Source organism: Setaria italica, chromosome III (assembly GCF_000263155.2).
Source record: "Setaria italica strain Yugu1 chromosome III, Setaria_italica_v2.0, whole genome shotgun sequence".
NCBI lineage: Eukaryota > Viridiplantae > Streptophyta > Magnoliopsida > Poales > Poaceae > Setaria > Setaria italica.
The window spans coordinates 45,908,602-45,928,116 of NC_028452.1; the positions used below are offsets into that span (position 1 = coordinate 45,908,602).

Sequence of the window (19,515 nt, forward strand, 5' to 3'; positions counted from 1 at the left end):
AGAAGACGATTTTACACATGCAGAGTGGCACGCAAATCAACGGCATCCACACATGGTGGAGGAGAGCGAATTGGATGGGAACAAACGGAACCGGGCCGCACGGCGCGGGAATCTTGAGAAGCCTCGACGGATTGATCGGCGACGGGGGAATCTGTCCTTCCATCCGCTCCCCAGATCCGAAGTCAAAGGATGCTAGCACTTGTCAGCGAAAGCGCCTCCAACAACAAGAATCTCTACTTGTTTATTTATACACAACCCTGCTCAACAATAGAATACAGCCAGAGGAAGACCCATGTACTGGATCAATTATTTCCCCGTGGATCATCAACTCCATAAGTAGCGGCAGAGAGGAAGAGGAACCATCTGCTCTTGGCCTTGCTTCGTGCTCTGCGCATTCGCCGTCTCAGGTACTAAACTGTTCTCACCCTTCACCTCTCGTCCTACGCTTCTTGTTCTGTTCCTACCCATTCGATTAGTCGCCGCTGCCGATGTGACAAATGTTCTTGGCTGAATCATCCGTTTGGATTCTTCTTCGTCGTCTTTTTTTTTTCTCTTCTTATGAAAAGAATAGGAACTTCCAAAGCTTTTTGGGCGATTGATCAGTTCGTTTCCAAGTCGTAGAAGCGGTTGCGAGAGAACAGGGCAGCGAAACAACCCTTTGGGTTTGCCTGTTCCGCGATGTTGACGTCTTCATCTCTGTTCTTGTGCTTGAATGGCATCGTTGGAAAGGTGTGGGCTTTTTTGGATGCCATTTATAAATACTACCTCCATATCGTTTTATTTGAAGTTGCTAGTAAGCAACGCCAAATAATATGAGTTGGAGGGAGTATATATTATCTATCTCTATCTCTGACCGATGATAGAGATTCCATTGTTCCTCTGCTCTCTTCCTTTTTCAACATCGAGTTTTCAACTCAAACCTCATCCATAATAATTGGATGCAGCAGACGCCTAAAATCCTTGTTTTCCAAGATCATTACAGTGTACTGACTGTGAAAGGTACTTACGGCCTACTAAACATTCAGAAATGTGCGGACCCTGGGCTCTGCACTTTCCTGCAAGGTGTGCTTGGTTAGCATTGCTTGGAGGCAAAAGAGCTAGAGGTCACTGTCATCTATCCAATTATTCTTAACCGTGATGAGGGCACGCCTTGTCAGTTTCTTCACATCTCCTCCTCCATTCCCACTCGCCCATAAAGCTCCATCTCCATTGGTGAATCTCAAGGTAGTAGACGCCGCAAACTCGCGTTCGCTGTGCGAGTCAAATCACCGCAGATCAAGTTGGACTTTTCAGTCAGTGGCCTGCTAGCGGATTTTTTTCGCGAGGGAAGTGCTTGTCGCTGCTATAAGACGGCTATGGACCATGTTCTTGCATGTGCGTCTTCTCCGCTCACTTGCCACGAGGTAGGCAGTGCTAGGCTTCCTTGCTCTTCTTTCCCTTGTTCCGTTTCCTCCCCTTCTTGGGAATTTGGGGTGGTTCCTCTCCTACTCTGAAGAACCAAGAATCTGTATCTGAATCTCTTCCGTGGGGACAGTAGCTGAGGTACACTTTCTTGTTCATGTTTGGTTCTCAATAATTGGGGCCTCCTTTTCCCCAACGGATTTTCTATGCCACTTTTTTCCTCTCACTCTGAAGTTTCTGTTGCTTGTTCTGAAAGTATGAAGAAATGAACATTTAGGCTTTGCAGAATAGCAGGAAAAAAAAAGATAATATATGTTCCAAAATTAGGCGCAACTTTTGATTCTTCAATTTCAGTTATAGCAAACGCCCGGAGCAAAAGCTGCATGATTAGTTCCGGGAAGGACGAAAACTTCCCCATGAAAACAGATTCAGTTCGCAGAATCTTTGCAGAGCTTCGACGGCTGTGAAAACCATTTCTCCATCCCTGATGCAGGTGCTTGAAGGCCCTCTCCTGAGCTCCCTGTCCTCTGTCAGAACCGGCCTCACGATGTACGTGATCGAGGACAAGGGCGGCGCCATCGCGCTGATGCTGGCGTCGCTCCTGTTTCTCGGCACCTGGCCGGCCGTGCTCACCCTGCTGGAGCGCCGGGGCCGGCTGCCGCAGCACACCTACCTCGACTACTCCATCACCAACCTCCTTGCCGCCGTCCTCATTGCGCTCACCTTCGGCCAACTCGGGAACAGCAAGGATGGCATGCCCAACTTTTTCACCCAGCTCAGCCAGGTGAGATACTCTCTTGGTACCTGATGAGAACATTCTTGTCGATGAAATCTACTGTTGTGGGCGCTGATTCTGAAATTTGAATGAATTTGATGTTGAAGGACAACTGGCCTTCGGTGCTATTCGCCATGGCAGGCGGTGTGGTGCTCAGCGTTGGGAACCTGTCGACGCAGTACGCGTGGGCGTATGTGGGCCTCTCGGTGACTGAGGTTATCAGCTCCAGCATGGTGGTGGTAATAGGTTGGTCAACTCACTCCTCTCTGTAAGGTTGCATCTTGCAACAAATATCATCGTTGCTGGCTATCTGCCGAACTTTTTGGCGATGCTGATGAGAGAACTTACTCTTGATCATGTCACCATCGTTATTAATCACATAGGAGGGACCCTAAATGATTATACAAAATTAGCTTCTTTGCTCATAAATGGAATTTGCTTGATTCAGAATCTATGAATATATACAAACAGGTGTTGCTTACAAGGAAAAAGAAAATGTTGACACAAATATCTTTTTAGGTGCAGGCAAATCATGCAGTGGTTATCTGACAGAACAAGTTTATTGAGCAAATTGGTATTGGCCTATCAGTAGTAATCAAGCTCATTTCTCAGTGCAACATGTGTGTATTTATACAACTGAAGAAATGTCACTAGCAGCTTTGAAATAGAAGTACAGCATTTAGTTAGTCTGTTAAAGAGCATTCTCGGAATAATTTGGGAGGGTGTGGCAGTGTGGGTGGGACAAATATCTCAAGTGAATACTGAATTTGTAAAAAACTAGCTACTATCAATGTGTTCGACAGGATTCTTGGTTGTCTCCCTGATTTTGAGATGTTTATAAGTACAAATCTCATGTGCTGTTCCATGTGTCTTTCAGGCACGACACTGAACTACTTCCTGGACAACCGCATCAACAGGGCAGAGATTCTGTTCACCGGTGTGGCATGCTTCCTAGTTGCCGTCATCCTCGGCTCCGCTGTCCATGCCTCCAATGCCGCCGATAACGCGGAGAAACTCAATGCCTCCAACAAACTTGGGTGGGTAATTATATTCCACATTTTTCTGAACTTTTGAGTTCTACAACAAAGAGTCTGATCTTTTGTATTCTTCGCCGTATCAGCCTATCTCAACCGTATCTGCAACTGAACTACTTCTGAATTCTTTCAGAAGCAGCAGTACTGACTGTTAGACCATTTGCATCGTGTGTTCACTGAACTGATCATGACAACCATAATTTACAGGGCAAATGGAAGTGTGGAACCAAGTAAAGGAGTCCTAGACAAAGGTACATTGTCAGAGCCTCAGACTACCGCTACTCTTGATTTCTTCCAGATGGTGGTTTTTAGTAACTTCTCTATTTTCAGACGCTCCCAAGGACTTGGAGAATGGAGCCTCTGGAACCAAGCATGTTACCAAAGCTGAGGCAGGGACAGCAGAATATCTCATTGAGCTCGAGGAGCGGCGATCAATTAAGGTAACTGATATTTCATCATCCGATCCCTCTATTTGAAACAAGAGCAATAGCATTAGTCCTTGTTCCAAACATTTTGTTGAAAATTCCATTCTTCAGAAACAAAATATTTTACTGAAAAGAAGAGCATGGTTTGTTTCCATGCCCTGGACTGATCTGCTAGACCTATTTTCTTCCCGCAGGTCTTCGGATCAAGCACCTTCATTGGGCTTGGCATCGTCTTCTTCTCTGGTGTGTGCTTCTCGCTCTTCTCACCGGCGTTCAACCTAGCCACCAACGACCAGTGGCACACCCTTAAGGATGGCGTGCCGCACCTGGTGGTGTACACTGCCTTCTTCTACTTCTCCATCTCCTGCTTCGTCATCGGCATCGGCCTCAACATCCTGTTCCTCTACCGTCCAATGGCCGGTGTGCCCAAATCCTCCTTCAAGGCCTACCTCAACGACTGGAACGGCCGGCAGTGGGCTCTCCTTGCCGGCTTGCTCTGCGGATTCGGCAATGGGTTCCAGTTCATGGGCGGCCAGGCTGCCGGGTATGCAGCTGCCGATGCTGTTCAGGTATGCCTGAGTTCTTGTTCATTTTTCAAGTTGATGGCATCCAAAACTCTGAATCTTTGAAATCAGCATCTCACAAAAATATACTACTGAAAAGTTGGTGACTTTTAGCGTCATGAATTGTTTATGGAGATTCTGATTGCTGTTTCCATCAGGCGTTGCCGCTTGTGAGCACATTCTGGGGCATTCTGCTTTTCGGTGAGTACCGGAAGTCGTCGCGGAAGACCTACATCCTGCTCGGTTTCATGCTTTCCATGTTCGTCGCCGCAGTAGCGACGCTCATGGCCTCGTCAGGTCACAGGAGCACAAAGTGATCCCCCGTTGTTCTTCAAGTGTTTTTCATCGTGTTTGCAAGCGCAAACCACTCTTGCAGTCAGGATGCAAAGAAATTCAAGCAGCAAGGCAAGGGCCACTGCTTCAGGAAGCAAAGGGGAGGGGATCCCATTCCATTCATGAAATTTCAGTAGAATGGAGATGTACATAAAAATGCTTGTGTTGTGATTGTTGAAACATAGAACATTTATTTATATTCTTCCCAAAGACAGTTGCCGCGTAGGATAGCAACGGAAGTGTTCCAGAAAGTTTCTCATTATCACTGTGAACAGGGTGAAAAATATGCTTTAAAACATGGAAAAGGAAGCCATTGGCTTAGTTTGCCAAATAGACATACATCAGTACAAACACCATTTCACGATACAAATTTCAAGAGCCATAAAGCGGCACCACACCCTTACTGTACACTATTTCACACCATAATGTTTTTCAGATTCATGCTGCTCAAAGTACCATCGTGCCATTGTACCAGCATATAAGATTCGCAATATAAGCTCAATACTAGGAGCAAAGTGTGACGGATAATGGCATAAATCCGCTCAGATAATGTTATTATAATCATCAAACTTTCCTTTCTAGCTCTGTACCACAAAGGCATTGTAACTAAAACATCTCCCCACCACAGACGGCAAGGAAAATTCCGGTCCACTACAGATCAAAATTGGGCCATAAATAAGAGAATCATGCTGTTATGTGCTAGTTAGCAGAATCAACAAGTGACAAAATGTTCGAGAGTTTAACTAAATTCCCTCATCAACGATTTTTCTGCCGCGTCTTCAGCATCGCATGGCCTGTTTCTTCCAAGTGAGAGAACAGCTTGTTCCTGCAAGGAGACCATTTTCAGATAACCCACAAATTTCTTTCCAGTTCCAAGTTATGGTGGCAACATAGTACTGGGAGGGGAAGAGTAGGAAATGGACTTAGCAATACCTTGATTCGAAAGTTCCTCCACAGGTTTCACAATCATTACTAGGTGCTTTTGAGACCTCCTGATACAATATACCATGTGTTATCATTGAAACAGGGTATGTACAGTTAAATCTACAGTTGATGGGTTGCATATTACAATTCGGTATCAAGGTTATCATCACGGCAGTCAAAATCACAGTTCGCCATCATAGGATCTTAAAAAAAATCATAGAAATGTAGAACCTATTTGACCATAATTGTAGAATCAGGCCCATTAATTTTAATCGTAAAGTCATAAAATTGTATGACAGAATCGAGGTTTTGACAAATTATAGTTCACCACAGGCCAGTCAATAATATGCAATTTACAATTCAATGATCTCAAACAAAGTTTCGCAAACTTTTACATGATATCAGCTTTCAAATAAAAAATACAAACATATAATTTTAAAGAATGGCAAATTAACGTTGGCCATGCACCTATCTATAACCATAACCCAGATGTTTTTAGCACAATTTCAGGCCATACTATTAAACAATCCATCACAAAAGTGAAAACAAGGGACTACGCCAAAACAGCACAGATGTGAGTGGGTTTAGAAGGGTGCAAAACACAAGCAAAAATATCAAACATACCAATAATAAACAGGAGGCTACTAGAGTTGCCAAAGAATATACAAACATCATATCAAACCCTAGTAAGAAAAATTACAACAGCACATGCAGCCAAGAACTCCTAACCAATTTTTCATATTGTTATTTGTTAATCATCCCAGCTTTCTTTTCAAAATTGTGGTGAAGAAGAAATAAGATCAATGGAAGTTGTAATTATAAGATTTGCCACCCATTTGTATCTGGACTAGACAGCAGGGAAAGTCCAAAAAAATGTAGCAACTAAATTTATTTTACAAAACAACAGTGGCACTACACAAAAGGTATGTAAAGCCACCAGAGCCCAAATGTTGTTTTACTAAAGGGTGCAAGCAAACTGCCTAGTTCAATATCATCAATATTCTCAATATAACAGATGACAGCTCTAGTCACCTGCAATTGTCATAAAGGTGAGTAACAAACTTTCTACATGGTCATCAAGCTACCTTTCCCTCAGGGGTAGCTGGCTAGGAATTAATCCAGTGCAATGTCTTTGCCCTACATTACCAATATATCTAAAACTTGCTCAAAACATTTTGTCATGGGAAGAGGATATCTAGTGATATAAAAATTGGTTCTGAAGTAGAAAATACCCTATCCACACAGTTTTCAGGATACAAATATTTGGAATGCGTGATTTTGGACATTAATCAGTTACGTAGTACACTTGTAGTTCAAGTTAAAAGCATGGAGGTGAATATTTTTGCTACAGGACTGGGCAGCATGTAGGTTTTATAACCAATTCAACTGCAAGGTGGAAGCTTGCTGCAAAATATAGAAGACTGAAATTATTGTTTAGGTATTATAGCTTGAAAAAGGAAAGAGAGCATGTGTACCTTTTGCTTCTTCCCCTTACTCTTCTGTTCAGCCTTTGATGTACTCTTCTGGTCAGCAGAAACAGTGGTTTTCTTTTCTGCACCTTTCTTGTTCTTTTTGTTCTTTTTAGGATTGCTATTTTTCCCATTCTGCTCATCTCCTTTGCTTGCTGAAGCACTGCCTTCATTAGAAGAGGATGGCCCTTCCATCTTATCATCAGCACCATTACCATTGCCAGATTCCTCAGGCTGAACCTCACTTTTACCATGCCTCTCATTATCAGCATAAGTACCTTCATCTTGTTCCTTCTTCGCTGCCCGTCTCCTGCGTCCTTTCCTTTTAGTATTATTAACTTCAGAACTTCTGTCATCATCATCCTCCTCCTCAGCAGCACCTGATGAAGTTTTTTCTGTAGGAGCCACATAACCACCCTTCCTGTTCTTGCGGCTTGACAGCATAGCCTCCAAAACACTCGCCTCATCATAAGAACCAACCTCCTGCTCTGCACTATCAAAAACCTTATCACCATCCTCTTTATCACGCACCTCCAAGCCTTCCTCCAAGTCTTCAGCCAACTCTTCTGCGGCATCTGAAAATGCACTCTCATCATCCGACTCCTGCATAGGCTTAAAATCAAACCCCACATCAACTTCATCCAAATCACCTTCCCCCTCCTCCTCTGCCTCCTTCAAAGATCCCTCCTCCTCCTTAAACGCCATCCTCAGCTCTGCGATCTTATCCCTATGCTTCTTCGACTGCTCGTGGTTCTTCCACTGCTTATCCGATTTGAACTTCTTATTACACGCCACACAGTACAGCTCCTCCTTCCTCTTGGCCTTCATCTCCTCTTCCTCCTCGTCATCATACAACCCTTCCTCTTCCTCCACCCTCGCCCAATCAGGCTCCTGATATGCCATGGCCCGCTCCTTCTTCCTCTTCTCCTCCTCCTTTTTCCTCTCCTTCTCCTCAGCCTTCCTCTTCTCCTCCTCTGCTTTCTTCTTCAGCGCCATGTCCACCACCCTCTTGTCCCTCTTCTTGCAGAACGCAGCGAGGCCCCTGACGGCGTCATTGTACTCCCGGCGCGCCTTGCGCATCGCCTTCTTGTTGTCCTCCTCCATGAGCCTCCGGACGCGGCGGTTCTCCCCGCGCGCGGCGTCCCACTCGGCCGCCCACCCGAAATCCATGACCGAGCCAAAGCCCAGCCAGTAATTGTAGAAGGCGGTGACCTGCGTGTAGGGGGAATCGAGGTTCCCGATGACGGGCGGCGCGGCGGGCTCGGGGACCCCCATCCGGCGCGCGTAGGCGAGCTCCTGCGCGAAGACCCTGTCGAAGACGTCGCCGTAGACCTTGTAGAAGCCGCGGCCGGTGTCGGAGAAGCCGGAGAAGGCGGAGGAGGAGAAGAAGGCGAAGAGGTCCGGGACGGGGGAGGCGGATTTGGCGCCGGCGGCGGAGGCGTCGGAGAAGAGGATCTGGGAGCGGTGGGAGTCGTAGTAGGCACGCTCCTGCGGGTCGGAGAGGACGGAGTGCGCGTGCTGGAGCTCCTGGAAGGCGGCGGTGGCGGCGGCGAGGTCGGCGCCGGGGCCCTGCTTGTCGGGGTGGAGGGAGAGCGCGAGGCGGCGGAAGGCGAGCTTGATATCGGTGGGGGAGCAGTCGCGGGGGAGGCCCAGGACCTCGTAGTAGCAGCGCTTCGGCGCGCCGCCCGCCGCGGACGCCATGGCCGCCGCCGCGCTAGGGTTTGGGCTCCCGGAGGTGTCGCGGGTGAGGGGGGAGGGGATTCACGGCGGGTCCAACTTGTTTTTCTCTTCGAGGACGAAGTTGTAATTTGACGCGGATAAGGATACGGCTACTGGTGCAGTGATTTTTACCGTATTCACTTTGGACTTTGCCTAAAAATTTTATTTGAGAATTATAAGTACTAGTAATACTTTGGATTTTAGAGAAATGGAGCCCATTTCGTAATATTGTTCGACTAGAATTTGTTATGTTTATTACCAGCAGTTCAATTTACCGTGCAAGCTACTTCGCAGTACAATTTATCCGTTTGATTTTTCTTTCTCTTTTTCTTTCTTCTCCCTGCACCTTCTCTTGTGCTTCTTTTTTTTATGGCTAGTATTGCCATTTGCCAAAGCGAATTTTGAAACACTGCGCACCGATAGACACTCACTTAGTCACTTAAAAGCATATGTACTCATAGTAAAAAGCATGTAACATGTTTAAACCTATTGTGGTAGCTGTTTCTTGAGATTTATGTAAACGACCATAGGAACCTAACTGCTTAGTTAATTTATGCTCTAACTCATAAGAACAATTTGTGTCTAATTCATAACAACTTTTCAAGAACTATACTTTTGAATTTGTACTCAAGTTGTAGTTTGACTTATTCTCCTAAAATGTCTTGGCTTACAACATGATACTATGGCATTTATACTTGCTTGCCTCTTCCACGCCATTGGTTATCTATGCTAGCTCAAGTTCAAGCGTGAACTCCCCAAAGGGAAAAAAAAAAAGATCAAGCGTGAAAATTTCACCGTCTAGGGTGCATTGCTACTTATGCTCATATGTTACTTTTGGTTGGCTTGGCTTTTGATGAATTCGGCCATCCTATAAATACGATGCTCATATGTTACAGTGTTTCAGATGAATTTTACTCGAAGTAAAATCACTGCAGCGACAACTTGCAGGCCACACTGGGCTGTGGGCCTGTGGCACAACTGCACAAGACTTATGGCCCTGTTGATTTCAAACCGAGACGCGACGACAAGAAAGAAGAGGCACAGCCGTGGAGCAAAATGGTACTAGTGGGCTTTCTGGCCCAAGCCCCCGTACACGCACAACACAATCGGTACTTGATCCCCTCGTTGTGGGCCGCTTGCCACGTCCACGGCCAAACCCTCGCCGTCGCCGCCACCGCCGTCGGCTCGTGAGTAGAGAGAGGGCACTGTTGCGGAGGAGGAAGGGGATCGATCCGCCGCCGCCACCACAGGAAACGATGCGACCGCCGCCTGCAGCCACTCGCCGTCCGCGGCAGCACCTCTGGTACGCATTCCACACGAATCCCCTTCTTCCTCCTCATCCGCTCCCTCCCCTCCGGCGGCATGTCAAGAACTGACGAACTCAACTTGGGAAAACGAATCAAGAACTCAAAGACGCAAAGGGAGAACTCGAATCAGAGATGATAAAGAGATAGCTGTTAACGGAATCGGCAAAACGATGGCGAATTCGATACAGGGCGCCGCCGGGGAGACGACGAACTACGGCTACCTACTTTACCACTACTAGGGTTCTGGGACAAGTTCTCGACGCCCCTTACAGACCAGCTGACCAGCCTAAATACAGTGGCTGCGTCATTTACATTAACACGAGCTTAACTGAAGTAAATGAGTACTGTTAACTGTCTGAAAACGGAAGGAGGAAGATAAACAAAGTCGGAGACGAGGAGAGCCTCAATTGCAAGATGGGCGATGCTGGAGAAGTCGATGAAGCGTTTTACGTGTTGCCGGCTTGCTCTGTTCCCTTCTCTGACGAACTGAAAGGCTCTTCTCTTTAACTGACTGGCACTTCTCCTGACACGGCACTGGCCTCTAACCTCTCTCGCCTCCTCCGTGGCTCCGTCTGCAAGGTGGAGATGGCGGTTGCCGATGATGGCCGGTGGCTCCGGCTCGAAGAAGAGGGCCCGGAGGACGCGGAAGCCGGACCCGACGGCGCTGCTCACGGACGACCTCCTCGTCGAGATCCTCGCGCGCGTACCGTACAGGTCCCTCTGCCGCTGCCGGTGCGTCTCCAAGCGCTGGCGCGCGCTCATCTCCCACCCCGACCACCGCGCGAGGCTCCCCCAGACCCTCGCCGGCATCTTCTATCACGGACCCGTCGCCGTCGGCGGTGGCGGCTCCCCGGAGTCAACGTCGACAAGCAACTGCTTCGCCAGCGTGCCCGGGACCGCCCCTCCGCTCATCCACACTTCCTTCTCGTTCCTGCCCGACCGCGAGCGGGAGGAACTCGTGTTGGTGGACAGCTGCAACGGACTCATCCTCTGCCGCTGCTACAGGTTCCCTGACGAAGGCGAGTTCGATTACCTTGTCCTCAACCCTGCCACCGAGAAGTGGGTCGCCGTGCCTATCACGCGGCGCTGGTCGAGCAAGGTTCAGACGGTTCACCTCGGGTTCGACCCCGCCGTCTCCTCGCACTTCCATGTCTTTGAGTTTCAAGTGGATATAGATGACGATGATTATGATGCTGGGGATGGCCATGTCCTAGGGGTGAAGATCTACTTGTCCGCAACTGGAGTTTGGAGCCACAGGCAGAGTGGCTGGAGCATGGAAATTTCGTTCGAGCTCGATCTTAAAAGCGTATTTCTTGATGGCATGCTGTATGTAATTGCCAGGGAGAGTGTGGTTGGGTCAGTGGATGTGGAGGGGAAAACTTGGAGGATAATCAATTTTCCACGCAGCAAGGATTCACGGTTCTATGATACTGGTGGTGGATTCATTGATCTGTCCCAGGGGCGGTTGCATCTTGCAAATGATGATGATATGGTCGGTGATAAGCTAGCAATCTGGGTACTCGAGGATAAAGACAATGAACAATGGACCCTAAAGCACACAGTCCGCAATAAGCATCTGGTCAGAAGGAAGCATGTCCACTTTGGATTTCATGAGTTTATAGTTGTTGCCATCCACCCAGACCGCAATATGGTATTCTTTGTTTTTGGTCTTGAGAAAACACTAATCTCTTATGACATGGATAGCGGGAAAGTATCTATCATCCGTAATCTTGGACGCACTTGCAACGAACATTTTCTTCCATATGTTCCTTGTTTTCAAACTCATTACCAGATGGTGGGAACTGGGAACCAGCAATCTGACTTCCTCAGCATGGCTCAACTTTTGCCAATGGTTCTGATCATATCGACATCTGGTTTTCAGTTGCAGCTGCAGTAGCTACTAGCCTACTACTCATCTCTCCCAAGGGCGGCTGCATCTTGCAACTGGTGATGATGATGCGGCCAATGATAAGCTAGAAATCTGGGTACTTGAGGATAAAGACAGTGAAGAATGGACCTTAAAGCACCCGGTAAGCTTTAAGCATCTGGTCGGAAAGAAGCATGTCAACCATATGGATTTCATGACTTTTGTGTTGTTGCTTTCCACCCAGACCGCAACATGGTATTCTTTTGTTTTTGGCCGTGAAAAGAAAACACTAATGTCTTATGACATGCATAGCAGGAGAGTGCACATCATCCATAATCTTGGACACTCTGGCTATAAACATTTTCTTCCATATGTTCCCTTATTTTCAAAGTCCTTACCAGGTGGTGGGAATGGGAACCAGTAATCTGACTTTATCAGCACGGCTCAACCTTTTAAGATGGTCCTGATCATCAGATCATAGTGTGGTCCTCTGTTGCAGCAGCAGCGGGTACTACTTATATGTGTCATTTGGATGCTGTTGTACTTTTGTTTGGTGCATGAGTACACTCATGTGTCATGCGTCCTCAATTTATGGAGCTAGCTGTTTCAGTTAACTTAGTAATTCTACTTTCCGTTATCTAATTTATTTGTGTATGATGTGGCAATGTGGCAGTGCCAAACAATTTCTAGGACAGTGTATGATATCACTGTTTTATGTTAATTTCTGGTATGCTTGTTATCCACCGTGCCTTTTTTTTTTCGCCCCTTTTTGTAATGTCTTGCATTGTGAGTTATTATGCAGTCAAAATATATGTTCTCCTTTGTTTTTTCTTTCTTTTTTTAGCATTGTAGTCCTTGTGTATTAGATATTTATATTTCACTTTGGTTCCAGTGGATGTTTTCCTGTGTGGGATTCTATGTTTATTTGCTGAAATCATCTATACTACTGAAATATAGCTTGTTTTTGTTTTATATTTCTGTTAGTTATATTCAATTAGTTGCTATCAAATACACATATATTATAGTTAAAAAAATCAATATGCAAGTTGTGTCCATTTAGGCGACAAATTGCCTGTTTTTTTAAGTGATGGCTTCCAAATGAAAGGAATTTCTTGCACAACACTAAGAGTTTGATAATCTATGTTCTTTACTGGTTTAATCGTTAAAACATAGATACCAACACTGTATAATATGTGGGCACTAGGTTCAGCTATTACTCATTATTCTTTTTGTATGCGAAACATTTACTAATTGTTCTCTCTAGTAGTCTCTTCAACAGTTTTTTAATAACTTTCAAAAAAAAGTTTTTTTTGTAATATCTCAGGTGCTTTGGTTCATAATGTAACTTAGCATTTCTGTAATTTGGTATCTATGATGTAGAAATTGACTTTAGATTTGAGTAAAACAGGCTGAAGATATTAGTTTTTGTTCACTCCAAATTTACAAGAAATTATTCTTTCGTGAGGAAGAATCGGGTAGTCTGAAAATTGAGATTTTGCATCACCTGCGGAGTGAAGCAAAATGCTTTATCCTAATGTTTATAAATATCAAATTCACTTTGACGTGTGGTATCCAACACATACTCATGTGGACATAAGAGCATCTCCAACAGAATTGCTATCCCACTTTCCAAGCCAAAATTTAAGTCTATTAGGATGGTCATCCCATCCAGCTTGCCAAATGATCGCCCAAACTCTCCAAACTTGGCAAGCGAGTTTGCCTTACTAAATGTGAGTCCCGCGCAAAAAATGGAGAGTCAGTGCGGAATGGAGAGGCTGAGAGCAACTCCAACAGCCTTGCCATCTTCCTCTCCAAGCCAAAATTTAGCAAGTCTGCTGGAAATTCACGATCCAACAGAGTTGCTATCCAGATGGCCATCCCATCCGACTTGCCAAATACTTTCCCACACTCTCCATACTTAGCAAGCAAGTTTGGCTTGCCAAATGTGCAAAATGGAGTGTCTATTGTAGTGCGAAATTGAGAGGTTGTTGGAGTGGATGGAGAGTGTAGTTTTTTAGAGAGAAAACTAACTATTAGGATTTGGAGAGTGGGAAATGGATAGCCTGTTTCAATGAGCAACTCAATATGGAGAGGAATCTTTTTACCAACTTAGATAGAGTCAAATGGAGAGTTAAAAATGGATAGTCTGTCGGAGTTGCTCGAAATGGATAGAGATTACAGATTTTTAGAGAGGAACTTAGCTATTACGATTTGGAGAGTAGGAAATGGATAGTTTGTTGGAATGAACAACTTAATATGGAGAGTCTATTGGAGTTGCTGTAAGAAAGTACGTAATATCTGTGTGCACGTGACGGTTGTGCACGTGACGGTTACTTGCGGTCAGTTTCGACAGGGAAACGGTTAATGCAGCATTGCGCTAAAATAATGTTTGGCCGTTCAAGATAACCTATTTTGTAAAATGTTAACTCTGGTGTTATGCGATTTAATTTGATAACAGAGGTTTTCTTTCGTTTCTTAGTGATTCATGAGTGGCTGGGGTTTTGCTTGTTTGGTTTCGCAGAGTCACACTGGACAAGCTTATATTATAAGAAAATTGGTTGTTGAATTTAGAGATCAATTTCTTTTAGTGCTTTGCACGTGAAGATAAGCATCTCAGTAAAAATCAATTTCTAGCCCACGATACAAACACAAGGCGTACTCTATTTGATTTCAGATCATTCACACGCAGACACGCTTTATCGTGATGCCTGAATCCACATTCCAAATTCCAATACTGTAGCCACTAAAAACTTGGCAGATCAGCAAAAAATTTCCAACTAGCACCAAATCTCTTACTCGTACTGTAAGTCTGTAATACATCCATTTCGACCCAATGTCATCGTCATTACAGCTTATTTTGTTCAACATCTTTGTCCTACTGGAAGGTCTCCAAAGTCCAAACAAGCTATTCACGAAACTTGTGGCAATTGTGCATATAAACGAATATGCCAAATGTAAATGTACAAACGGAGGAAATACAAGACCAGTTCTCAGCTATTGGTGAGTCAAGGATTTCCAATCACTGTCGAATTTCCGGTGCTGCAAAACATAGGATAACACTAAACTGTTATAGACGAACAAAACTTCGGGTTATGTTTGAACTTTGAACATAAGTTCCTTGACAAAAAGTGATGGTCCCTGGGAAAGCATTAGTACCTCTGCAATTGGCATTCGAGTTCTCACAGCCTCAACTTTTGACAAATCAAGATCTGCAACTGCAAATCCAGTGGAGAGCCGATCTGTAGTCACAATTTTTTTAATCAACCAGTGCTTCAATGTATGTGTATAACAGTTTCCATGTCAAGAATTTCAATGTAGCAGATGTTGATGATCAATTCAGCGGAAACAAATTATTTATGGTAGTTACGAAACGAGGTATTGAATTAACCAGATAATAAGTCTTGAGCAAACAAATCTCAGTAAAGATATACAAAAGAAACCTAATTTAATAAAGGAGATGAAAAAAGGTATACCTGGAAGTTGAGCTATTACCGTTCCCCATGGATCAATAATTATAGAATCACCATAGCTTTCTCTTTTCTCATTATGCTTTCCAGCTTGAGCCGCAGCAATAACCTATGAATTGTTTGGGAATTTCTTTATTTAACTTGCTTAGATCATGCAAGGCCAAACAACTGATATACATATTTCAGTAAATTACATAAACAATGGATTTTGAAATAAGCATAGCTCATTCATGTTGAATTGGCAATCACAAAGACGCATATGGTGGATTTTCAAATAGATAACCTAGTGATATGGTTTGAACACATTATCTACCATGTAAAATTACGAGAACAAGATGCTGCTATTTGTCCAGTATTAACTTATATGCTATCTATCTCATGTTGCAAATAACATGAAAATACAAAAATAATTGGATTTACAAATACACAAGTAAATGAGAAGATAGGAGTTGATTTACATACATAACATTGTGTCTCAATTGCACGAGCACGGAGGAGGATTTCCCAGTGTGCCTCCCCGGTTACCTTGGTGAATGCGGAGGGTACTAGTAATACCTAAAAGGAAAAATTATTAAGACAGGACCAGAAAATATGCAATCGCCCTACACTTTCTTAAGGGGGGTATGATAGGCAGGCATTCCTATAACCATCATATAGTTTGTGTACAGTAAATTAGAATACATAACTACCTGTGCTTCATGCTTAAAGCGCAGAATTTGATAAAGCTCTGGGAATCTCAAATCATAGCAAACAGTAAGCCCCAACCGTCCAAAAGGGCTATCCACAGCAACAATTGTATCGCCTGATAAGAGAGATAACACATCATAAAAATCGCATATAAGGAATAAACTGCAATCCATTATGACAACAGTAGATACTACTTTATCCAAGACAGTAAGACAATAGCAGTCATTTTTGCAGCCAAGTCAATGTGATATAACTTTTACCACAAGTCCACAACTATTTATAAGATACTCAGAAGTCAAATAAACAAGGCAAGAATTATTATAAACAAACTGCTACATGCAATTCTTGCATAACCTATAGGTATTTGAATGATCTTGAAGAAACTTACAAAAAGCACAGAGTTGCTTATGAATAAATTTTATTACAAGAGTATATTTGTATTTTATGACCCTGTTATGTGTATGCTTTGCATAGTTTCATGGACACATTGCCTGACAACTCTAATGTGTAAAATTCAACTCAAATAGCAGTTGTTTTTTAGCCAACACTGAAAAGTTTACATACATCATACATAAATACATCAACCTCTGCCAGAAAACAGATATTCTTGGAAATATATAGTTACCTGCAGTTGTGAAACGACTTTCCTTGTACACCATATTGCCAGGTACATCAACATCAAACCTTTGCCACAAAGGAAAGGAAAAGAATGAACAGTCACTTTGATACCAAATATTTATCATTTTGACAGAAACATTCGTAAATACACTTCTGTGCTATGACTAGTTAGCTGAAACATCTCCATGTTTTTAAGGTTATCATGATGAGTAGTGTTTCCCTGGTTAAAAAACAACAAACTCATAGCACTGAAATAGTGAAATGTGATCATCATGTTTCCTTATTGATGCAGACGATAAAAAGAATCTAGCACTTAACACTAGGAAGATGCAATGTAAAGTCCACATACATCCTTCTAGATTAGAAAAACACGAGTGTTTTAAGTTCTAGCTGTTTGCAAATATTTACAGAAGCAAGTTTTCACCACAGATGTGAAAGTTTCTTTTTTCGAATCGAGGCATCCCCCATTCCCATTACTGAAAGCACTGAAAGCAACAGAAATTCCAGGTTTAGTACAGAAACAGAGGGGGAAGAGTAAAACGACAGCCTAAGAGCAGCTCCAACGTAAGTTTTGAGGGAGTGCTCCAAAGCATCAGTACCACTTTTTCTAGGTGCCACATGCTGGAGGGCAGGGTGCTAGCAAGCACTAGCTTAGCAGTGGTGCTTGCTTTTGCACCTAGTGCTTCAAATAAAGTAGTTTTTTTTTACTCATCACTACTACTTGACTACCACATGCATGGGAGGAAAAAGCTGACAACCATAATTGTTTATCGGATAAAAGGTTGCTTTTGCTTTAGCTTATACGCTGGAGCATTTTGTCTTAGCTATCACCCAGATGACATGTCCAGCTTCAAAATTTTTGGAATGACTATACGCTGGCCTTGCTCTAAGACACCTAACCTGATTCAAGCTAGGAGGCTAAGCAAACACCTCGGCAACTGATTACAACGTTTTTAGGTGAACTGCTTTTAAACAGGAACATACCACAGATGTGAAAGTCAAACTTACAAATGTATTTTTCGATATGAGCTCCTAACTTTTCCAGAATCATCAATTAACACATGAGTATTGTACTGGTGAGAATCATCAGGTCCCTTTTCCTGAAAGCCCCCAAGAGATAACCACATGCCTGATTCTCTGCCAAAGTAGAGTCCTGATAAGTCAAGTGCTAATCCCGCTAATAGAAAATCAATGTCAAAAAAATTGTGAATGCTACTAAGGACACAGTTAAAAGGAAAGTGTAGCAGTGTTAAATATGCTTGTAGACATGCATATGAGCTAAAAGAAGTTCTCGAATCAGATAATAGATGGGACAGGGGAGCATAACACAAGAGACATGGTAAAAAGATACTTAGGTGAGATGAAAAAGAAAAAGAAAAAGATACAAGTTAGACAACAAGAATGTCTACCCTGGATACAGGAGCACTTTCGGAAGTTAAATGATTCACTCTATAGTCTATTCACATTGAAACGAGACAGATGTGAAATATTAAAGAGAAGCAACAATTTTGTTTTCACTAACTTTGCAAGTGAGCAATATCTCTGCATTATTGGCCCATCTAATGGTTCAGCTAGCTTAACAGACTCGCCATCCTTGGATCCAATGAATGAGAAGACCTCAGGGAAGCAAAGAAATTTCACTCCAGAGGCAGCTGCTTCCTAAAATAAAATACACCATGTTAGTCTAATCAGCGTTACTGATAATAAAAACAGGGCAAATAGAAGAAACAACTTAAGAGAACATAAAATTACAAAACAGCAAGGATATAGGGACTACTGAGGGTACTAACTAGTAACTACTAAAAACTATTATTCTTATTGATGGCGGTTTCATGAACATCAGATACATAATAGGACAAGCTAATTAGATTAGTCCATATTTGAAGTAATTCGCTTATCCTTGTCAAATCTTTAAAATGGAGGGGGTACATAATAGCATGAAGTTCCATATTTGAATATGCTTAGCTCTGTCATTCTACAGGAAAGAAAGCTGGCTGTGCCATGGCGTTGAAGCACGACAGGAATGATAACTTCCAACCAACATTCATATGGGTTCACCCAAACTATGGTTATAACACAGTAAAAACAACAACACATTTTTTTGCACTCTGATTCATTGGCACCCGCACACATGAAAAATGGGGAAAATTTCTCTTATCCCACCTCCATTTCTTCCCATTTCCAACATTCATATGGGTTCACCCAAACTATGGTTATAACACAGTAAAAACAACAACACATTTTTTTGCACTCTGATTCATCGGCACCCACACACATGAAAAAGGGGGAAAATTTCTCTTATCCCACCTCCATTTCTTCCCATTTCCATAATCTCAATTATTTGCCCTCCCAAAATGTTCTCTATCAAATCAGCTGCTGGACCATGGCGCTGCATTTGCTGTGCGTCCCTACCATGAAAACTTAAGCATCACTTGCTAGTAGTGGGCCTAGTGGCGAACTAGGAGGGTCAGTTCTCCGTTCTCCCTACTCGCCGCATCCTACCACACCTAAGCCCGGGACGGCACGGTCGACGGCGGCACAACTAGCGCTAGCCCAGCGAACACCGGCGGTCTATCTATCTAGATCTTAAGTCAACGGGAGGGGTAGCGGGCTAAGCTTGCCTTGGTGAGGCGGGAGCAGGTGGCGTAGTTGGCGTTGACGTCCCCCACGGAGGTCATCTGCACCACGCCCACCCTCGCCGGCGCGCCCGTCGCGGCTCCGGCGGCCGATGCGGAGGCCATGCCGCGGAAGCGGACGCCGAATCGGAATCTCGCGGCGGCGGCGGCGATGGGGAGCGAGGCCGCGAGGGAAGCCAGGGCCATGCGTCAGCGACCGCCTGACCCCGGCTACACTTACACTTACACTGCCACGTGGACGCTTTCCAGACGTTGGATGGGGTCGGTTGCTCCCAGCCGTTGGATGTGAG

At 44.1% G+C, this 19,515-nt stretch overlaps 4 protein-coding genes across 6 annotated transcripts; 2 read left to right on the top strand and 2 right to left on the bottom strand.

Moving 5' to 3' along the window:
- Positions 1-303: 303 nt before the first annotated feature.
- LOC101771323 (ureide permease 1) lies at positions 304-4,793 on the top strand. Of its 3 annotated transcripts, none has more exons than XM_022824918.1 (8): positions 304-407; positions 1,895-2,185; positions 2,284-2,422; positions 3,054-3,213; positions 3,418-3,461; positions 3,541-3,650; positions 3,830-4,204; positions 4,357-4,793. In XM_022824918.1, the coding sequence occupies exons 2-8, from the start codon at positions 1,949-1,951 to the stop codon at positions 4,513-4,515; spliced, it is 1,224 nt and encodes a 407-aa protein (XP_022680653.1). In that variant the 5' UTR covers positions 304-407; positions 1,895-1,948; the 3' UTR covers positions 4,516-4,793. The 3 variants fall into 3 exon arrangements, with proteins under 3 accessions (XP_022680653.1, XP_004962937.1, XP_012700293.1); XM_004962880.3 differs by lacking the exon at positions 304-407 and adding an exon at positions 1,162-1,403; XM_012844839.3 differs by lacking the exon at positions 304-407 and adding an exon at positions 1,163-1,542.
- Positions 4,794-5,010: 217 nt separating this feature from the next.
- LOC101770933 (DNAJ protein JJJ1 homolog) lies at positions 5,011-8,711 on the bottom strand. Its single transcript, XM_004962879.4, has 3 exons — positions 6,931-8,711; positions 5,465-5,523; positions 5,011-5,357 (listed from the first exon to the last, which is right to left on the bottom strand). Exons 1-3 carry the CDS (start codon positions 8,623-8,625, stop codon positions 5,288-5,290), a joined length of 1,824 nt encoding a protein of 607 aa, XP_004962936.1. The 5' UTR covers positions 8,626-8,711; the 3' UTR covers positions 5,011-5,287.
- A 1,089-nt stretch (positions 8,712-9,800) lies between these two features.
- LOC101771718 (F-box protein At5g07610) lies at positions 9,801-12,431 on the top strand. Its single transcript, XM_004962881.3, has 2 exons — positions 9,801-9,946; positions 10,530-12,431. The coding sequence occupies exons 1-2, from the start codon at positions 9,900-9,902 to the stop codon at positions 11,845-11,847; spliced, it is 1,365 nt and encodes a 454-aa protein (XP_004962938.3). The 5' UTR covers positions 9,801-9,899; the 3' UTR covers positions 11,848-12,431.
- A 2,145-nt stretch (positions 12,432-14,576) lies between these two features.
- On the bottom strand, positions 14,577-19,447 carry LOC101772530 (nitrilase-like protein 2). The gene is made up of 9 exons (XM_004962883.3): positions 19,211-19,447; positions 18,112-18,248; positions 17,598-17,726; positions 16,597-16,655; positions 15,974-16,086; positions 15,747-15,839; positions 15,291-15,393; positions 14,974-15,056; positions 14,577-14,856 (listed from the first exon to the last, which is right to left on the bottom strand). Exons 1-9 carry the CDS (start codon positions 19,409-19,411, stop codon positions 14,812-14,814), a joined length of 963 nt encoding a protein of 320 aa, XP_004962940.1. The 5' UTR covers positions 19,412-19,447; the 3' UTR covers positions 14,577-14,811.
- Between the last annotated feature and the right edge of the window lie 68 nt (positions 19,448-19,515).

Bases quoted from the DNA above. Each gene is read 5' to 3' on its own strand.
- LOC101771323 (XM_004962880.3), top strand. From the start codon at position 1,356: ATGGACCATGTTCTTGCATGTGCGTCTTCTCCGCTCACTTGCCACGAG. The intron at 1,404-1,894 runs GTAGGCAGTGCT...TCCCTGATGCAG, and splicing joins CTCCGCTCACTTGCCACGAG to GTGCTTGAAGGCCCTCTCCT. The intron at 3,214-3,417 runs GTGGGTAATTAT...CATAATTTACAG, and splicing joins AATGCCTCCAACAAACTTGG to GGCAAATGGAAGTGTGGAAC.
- LOC101770933 (XM_004962879.4), bottom strand. From the start codon at position 8,625: ATGGCGTCCGCGGCGGGCGGCGCGCCGAAGCGCTGCTACTACGAGGTC. The intron at 5,524-6,930 runs GTACACATGCTC...ATATTGTATCAG, and splicing joins GTAAGGGGAAGAAGCAAAAG to GAGGTCTCAAAAGCACCTAG. The intron at 5,358-5,464 runs GTATTGCTAAGT...GTCTCCTTGCAG, and splicing joins GGAGGAACTTTCGAATCAAG to GAACAAGCTGTTCTCTCACT.
- LOC101771718 (XM_004962881.3), top strand. From the start codon at position 9,900: ATGCGACCGCCGCCTGCAGCCACTCGCCGTCCGCGGCAGCACCTCTG. The intron at 9,947-10,529 runs GTACGCATTCCA...TCCGTCTGCAAG, and splicing joins CGTCCGCGGCAGCACCTCTG to GTGGAGATGGCGGTTGCCGA.
- LOC101772530 (XM_004962883.3), bottom strand. From the start codon at position 19,411: ATGGCCCTGGCTTCCCTCGCGGCCTCGCTCCCCATCGCCGCCGCCGCC. The intron at 15,840-15,973 runs GTAGTTATGTAT...TTTTCCTTTTAG, and splicing joins GCTTTAAGCATGAAGCACAG to GTATTACTAGTACCCTCCGC. The intron at 14,857-14,973 runs GTACTAATGCTT...TATGTTTTGCAG, and splicing joins CTCGAATGCCAATTGCAGAG to CACCGGAAATTCGACAGTGA.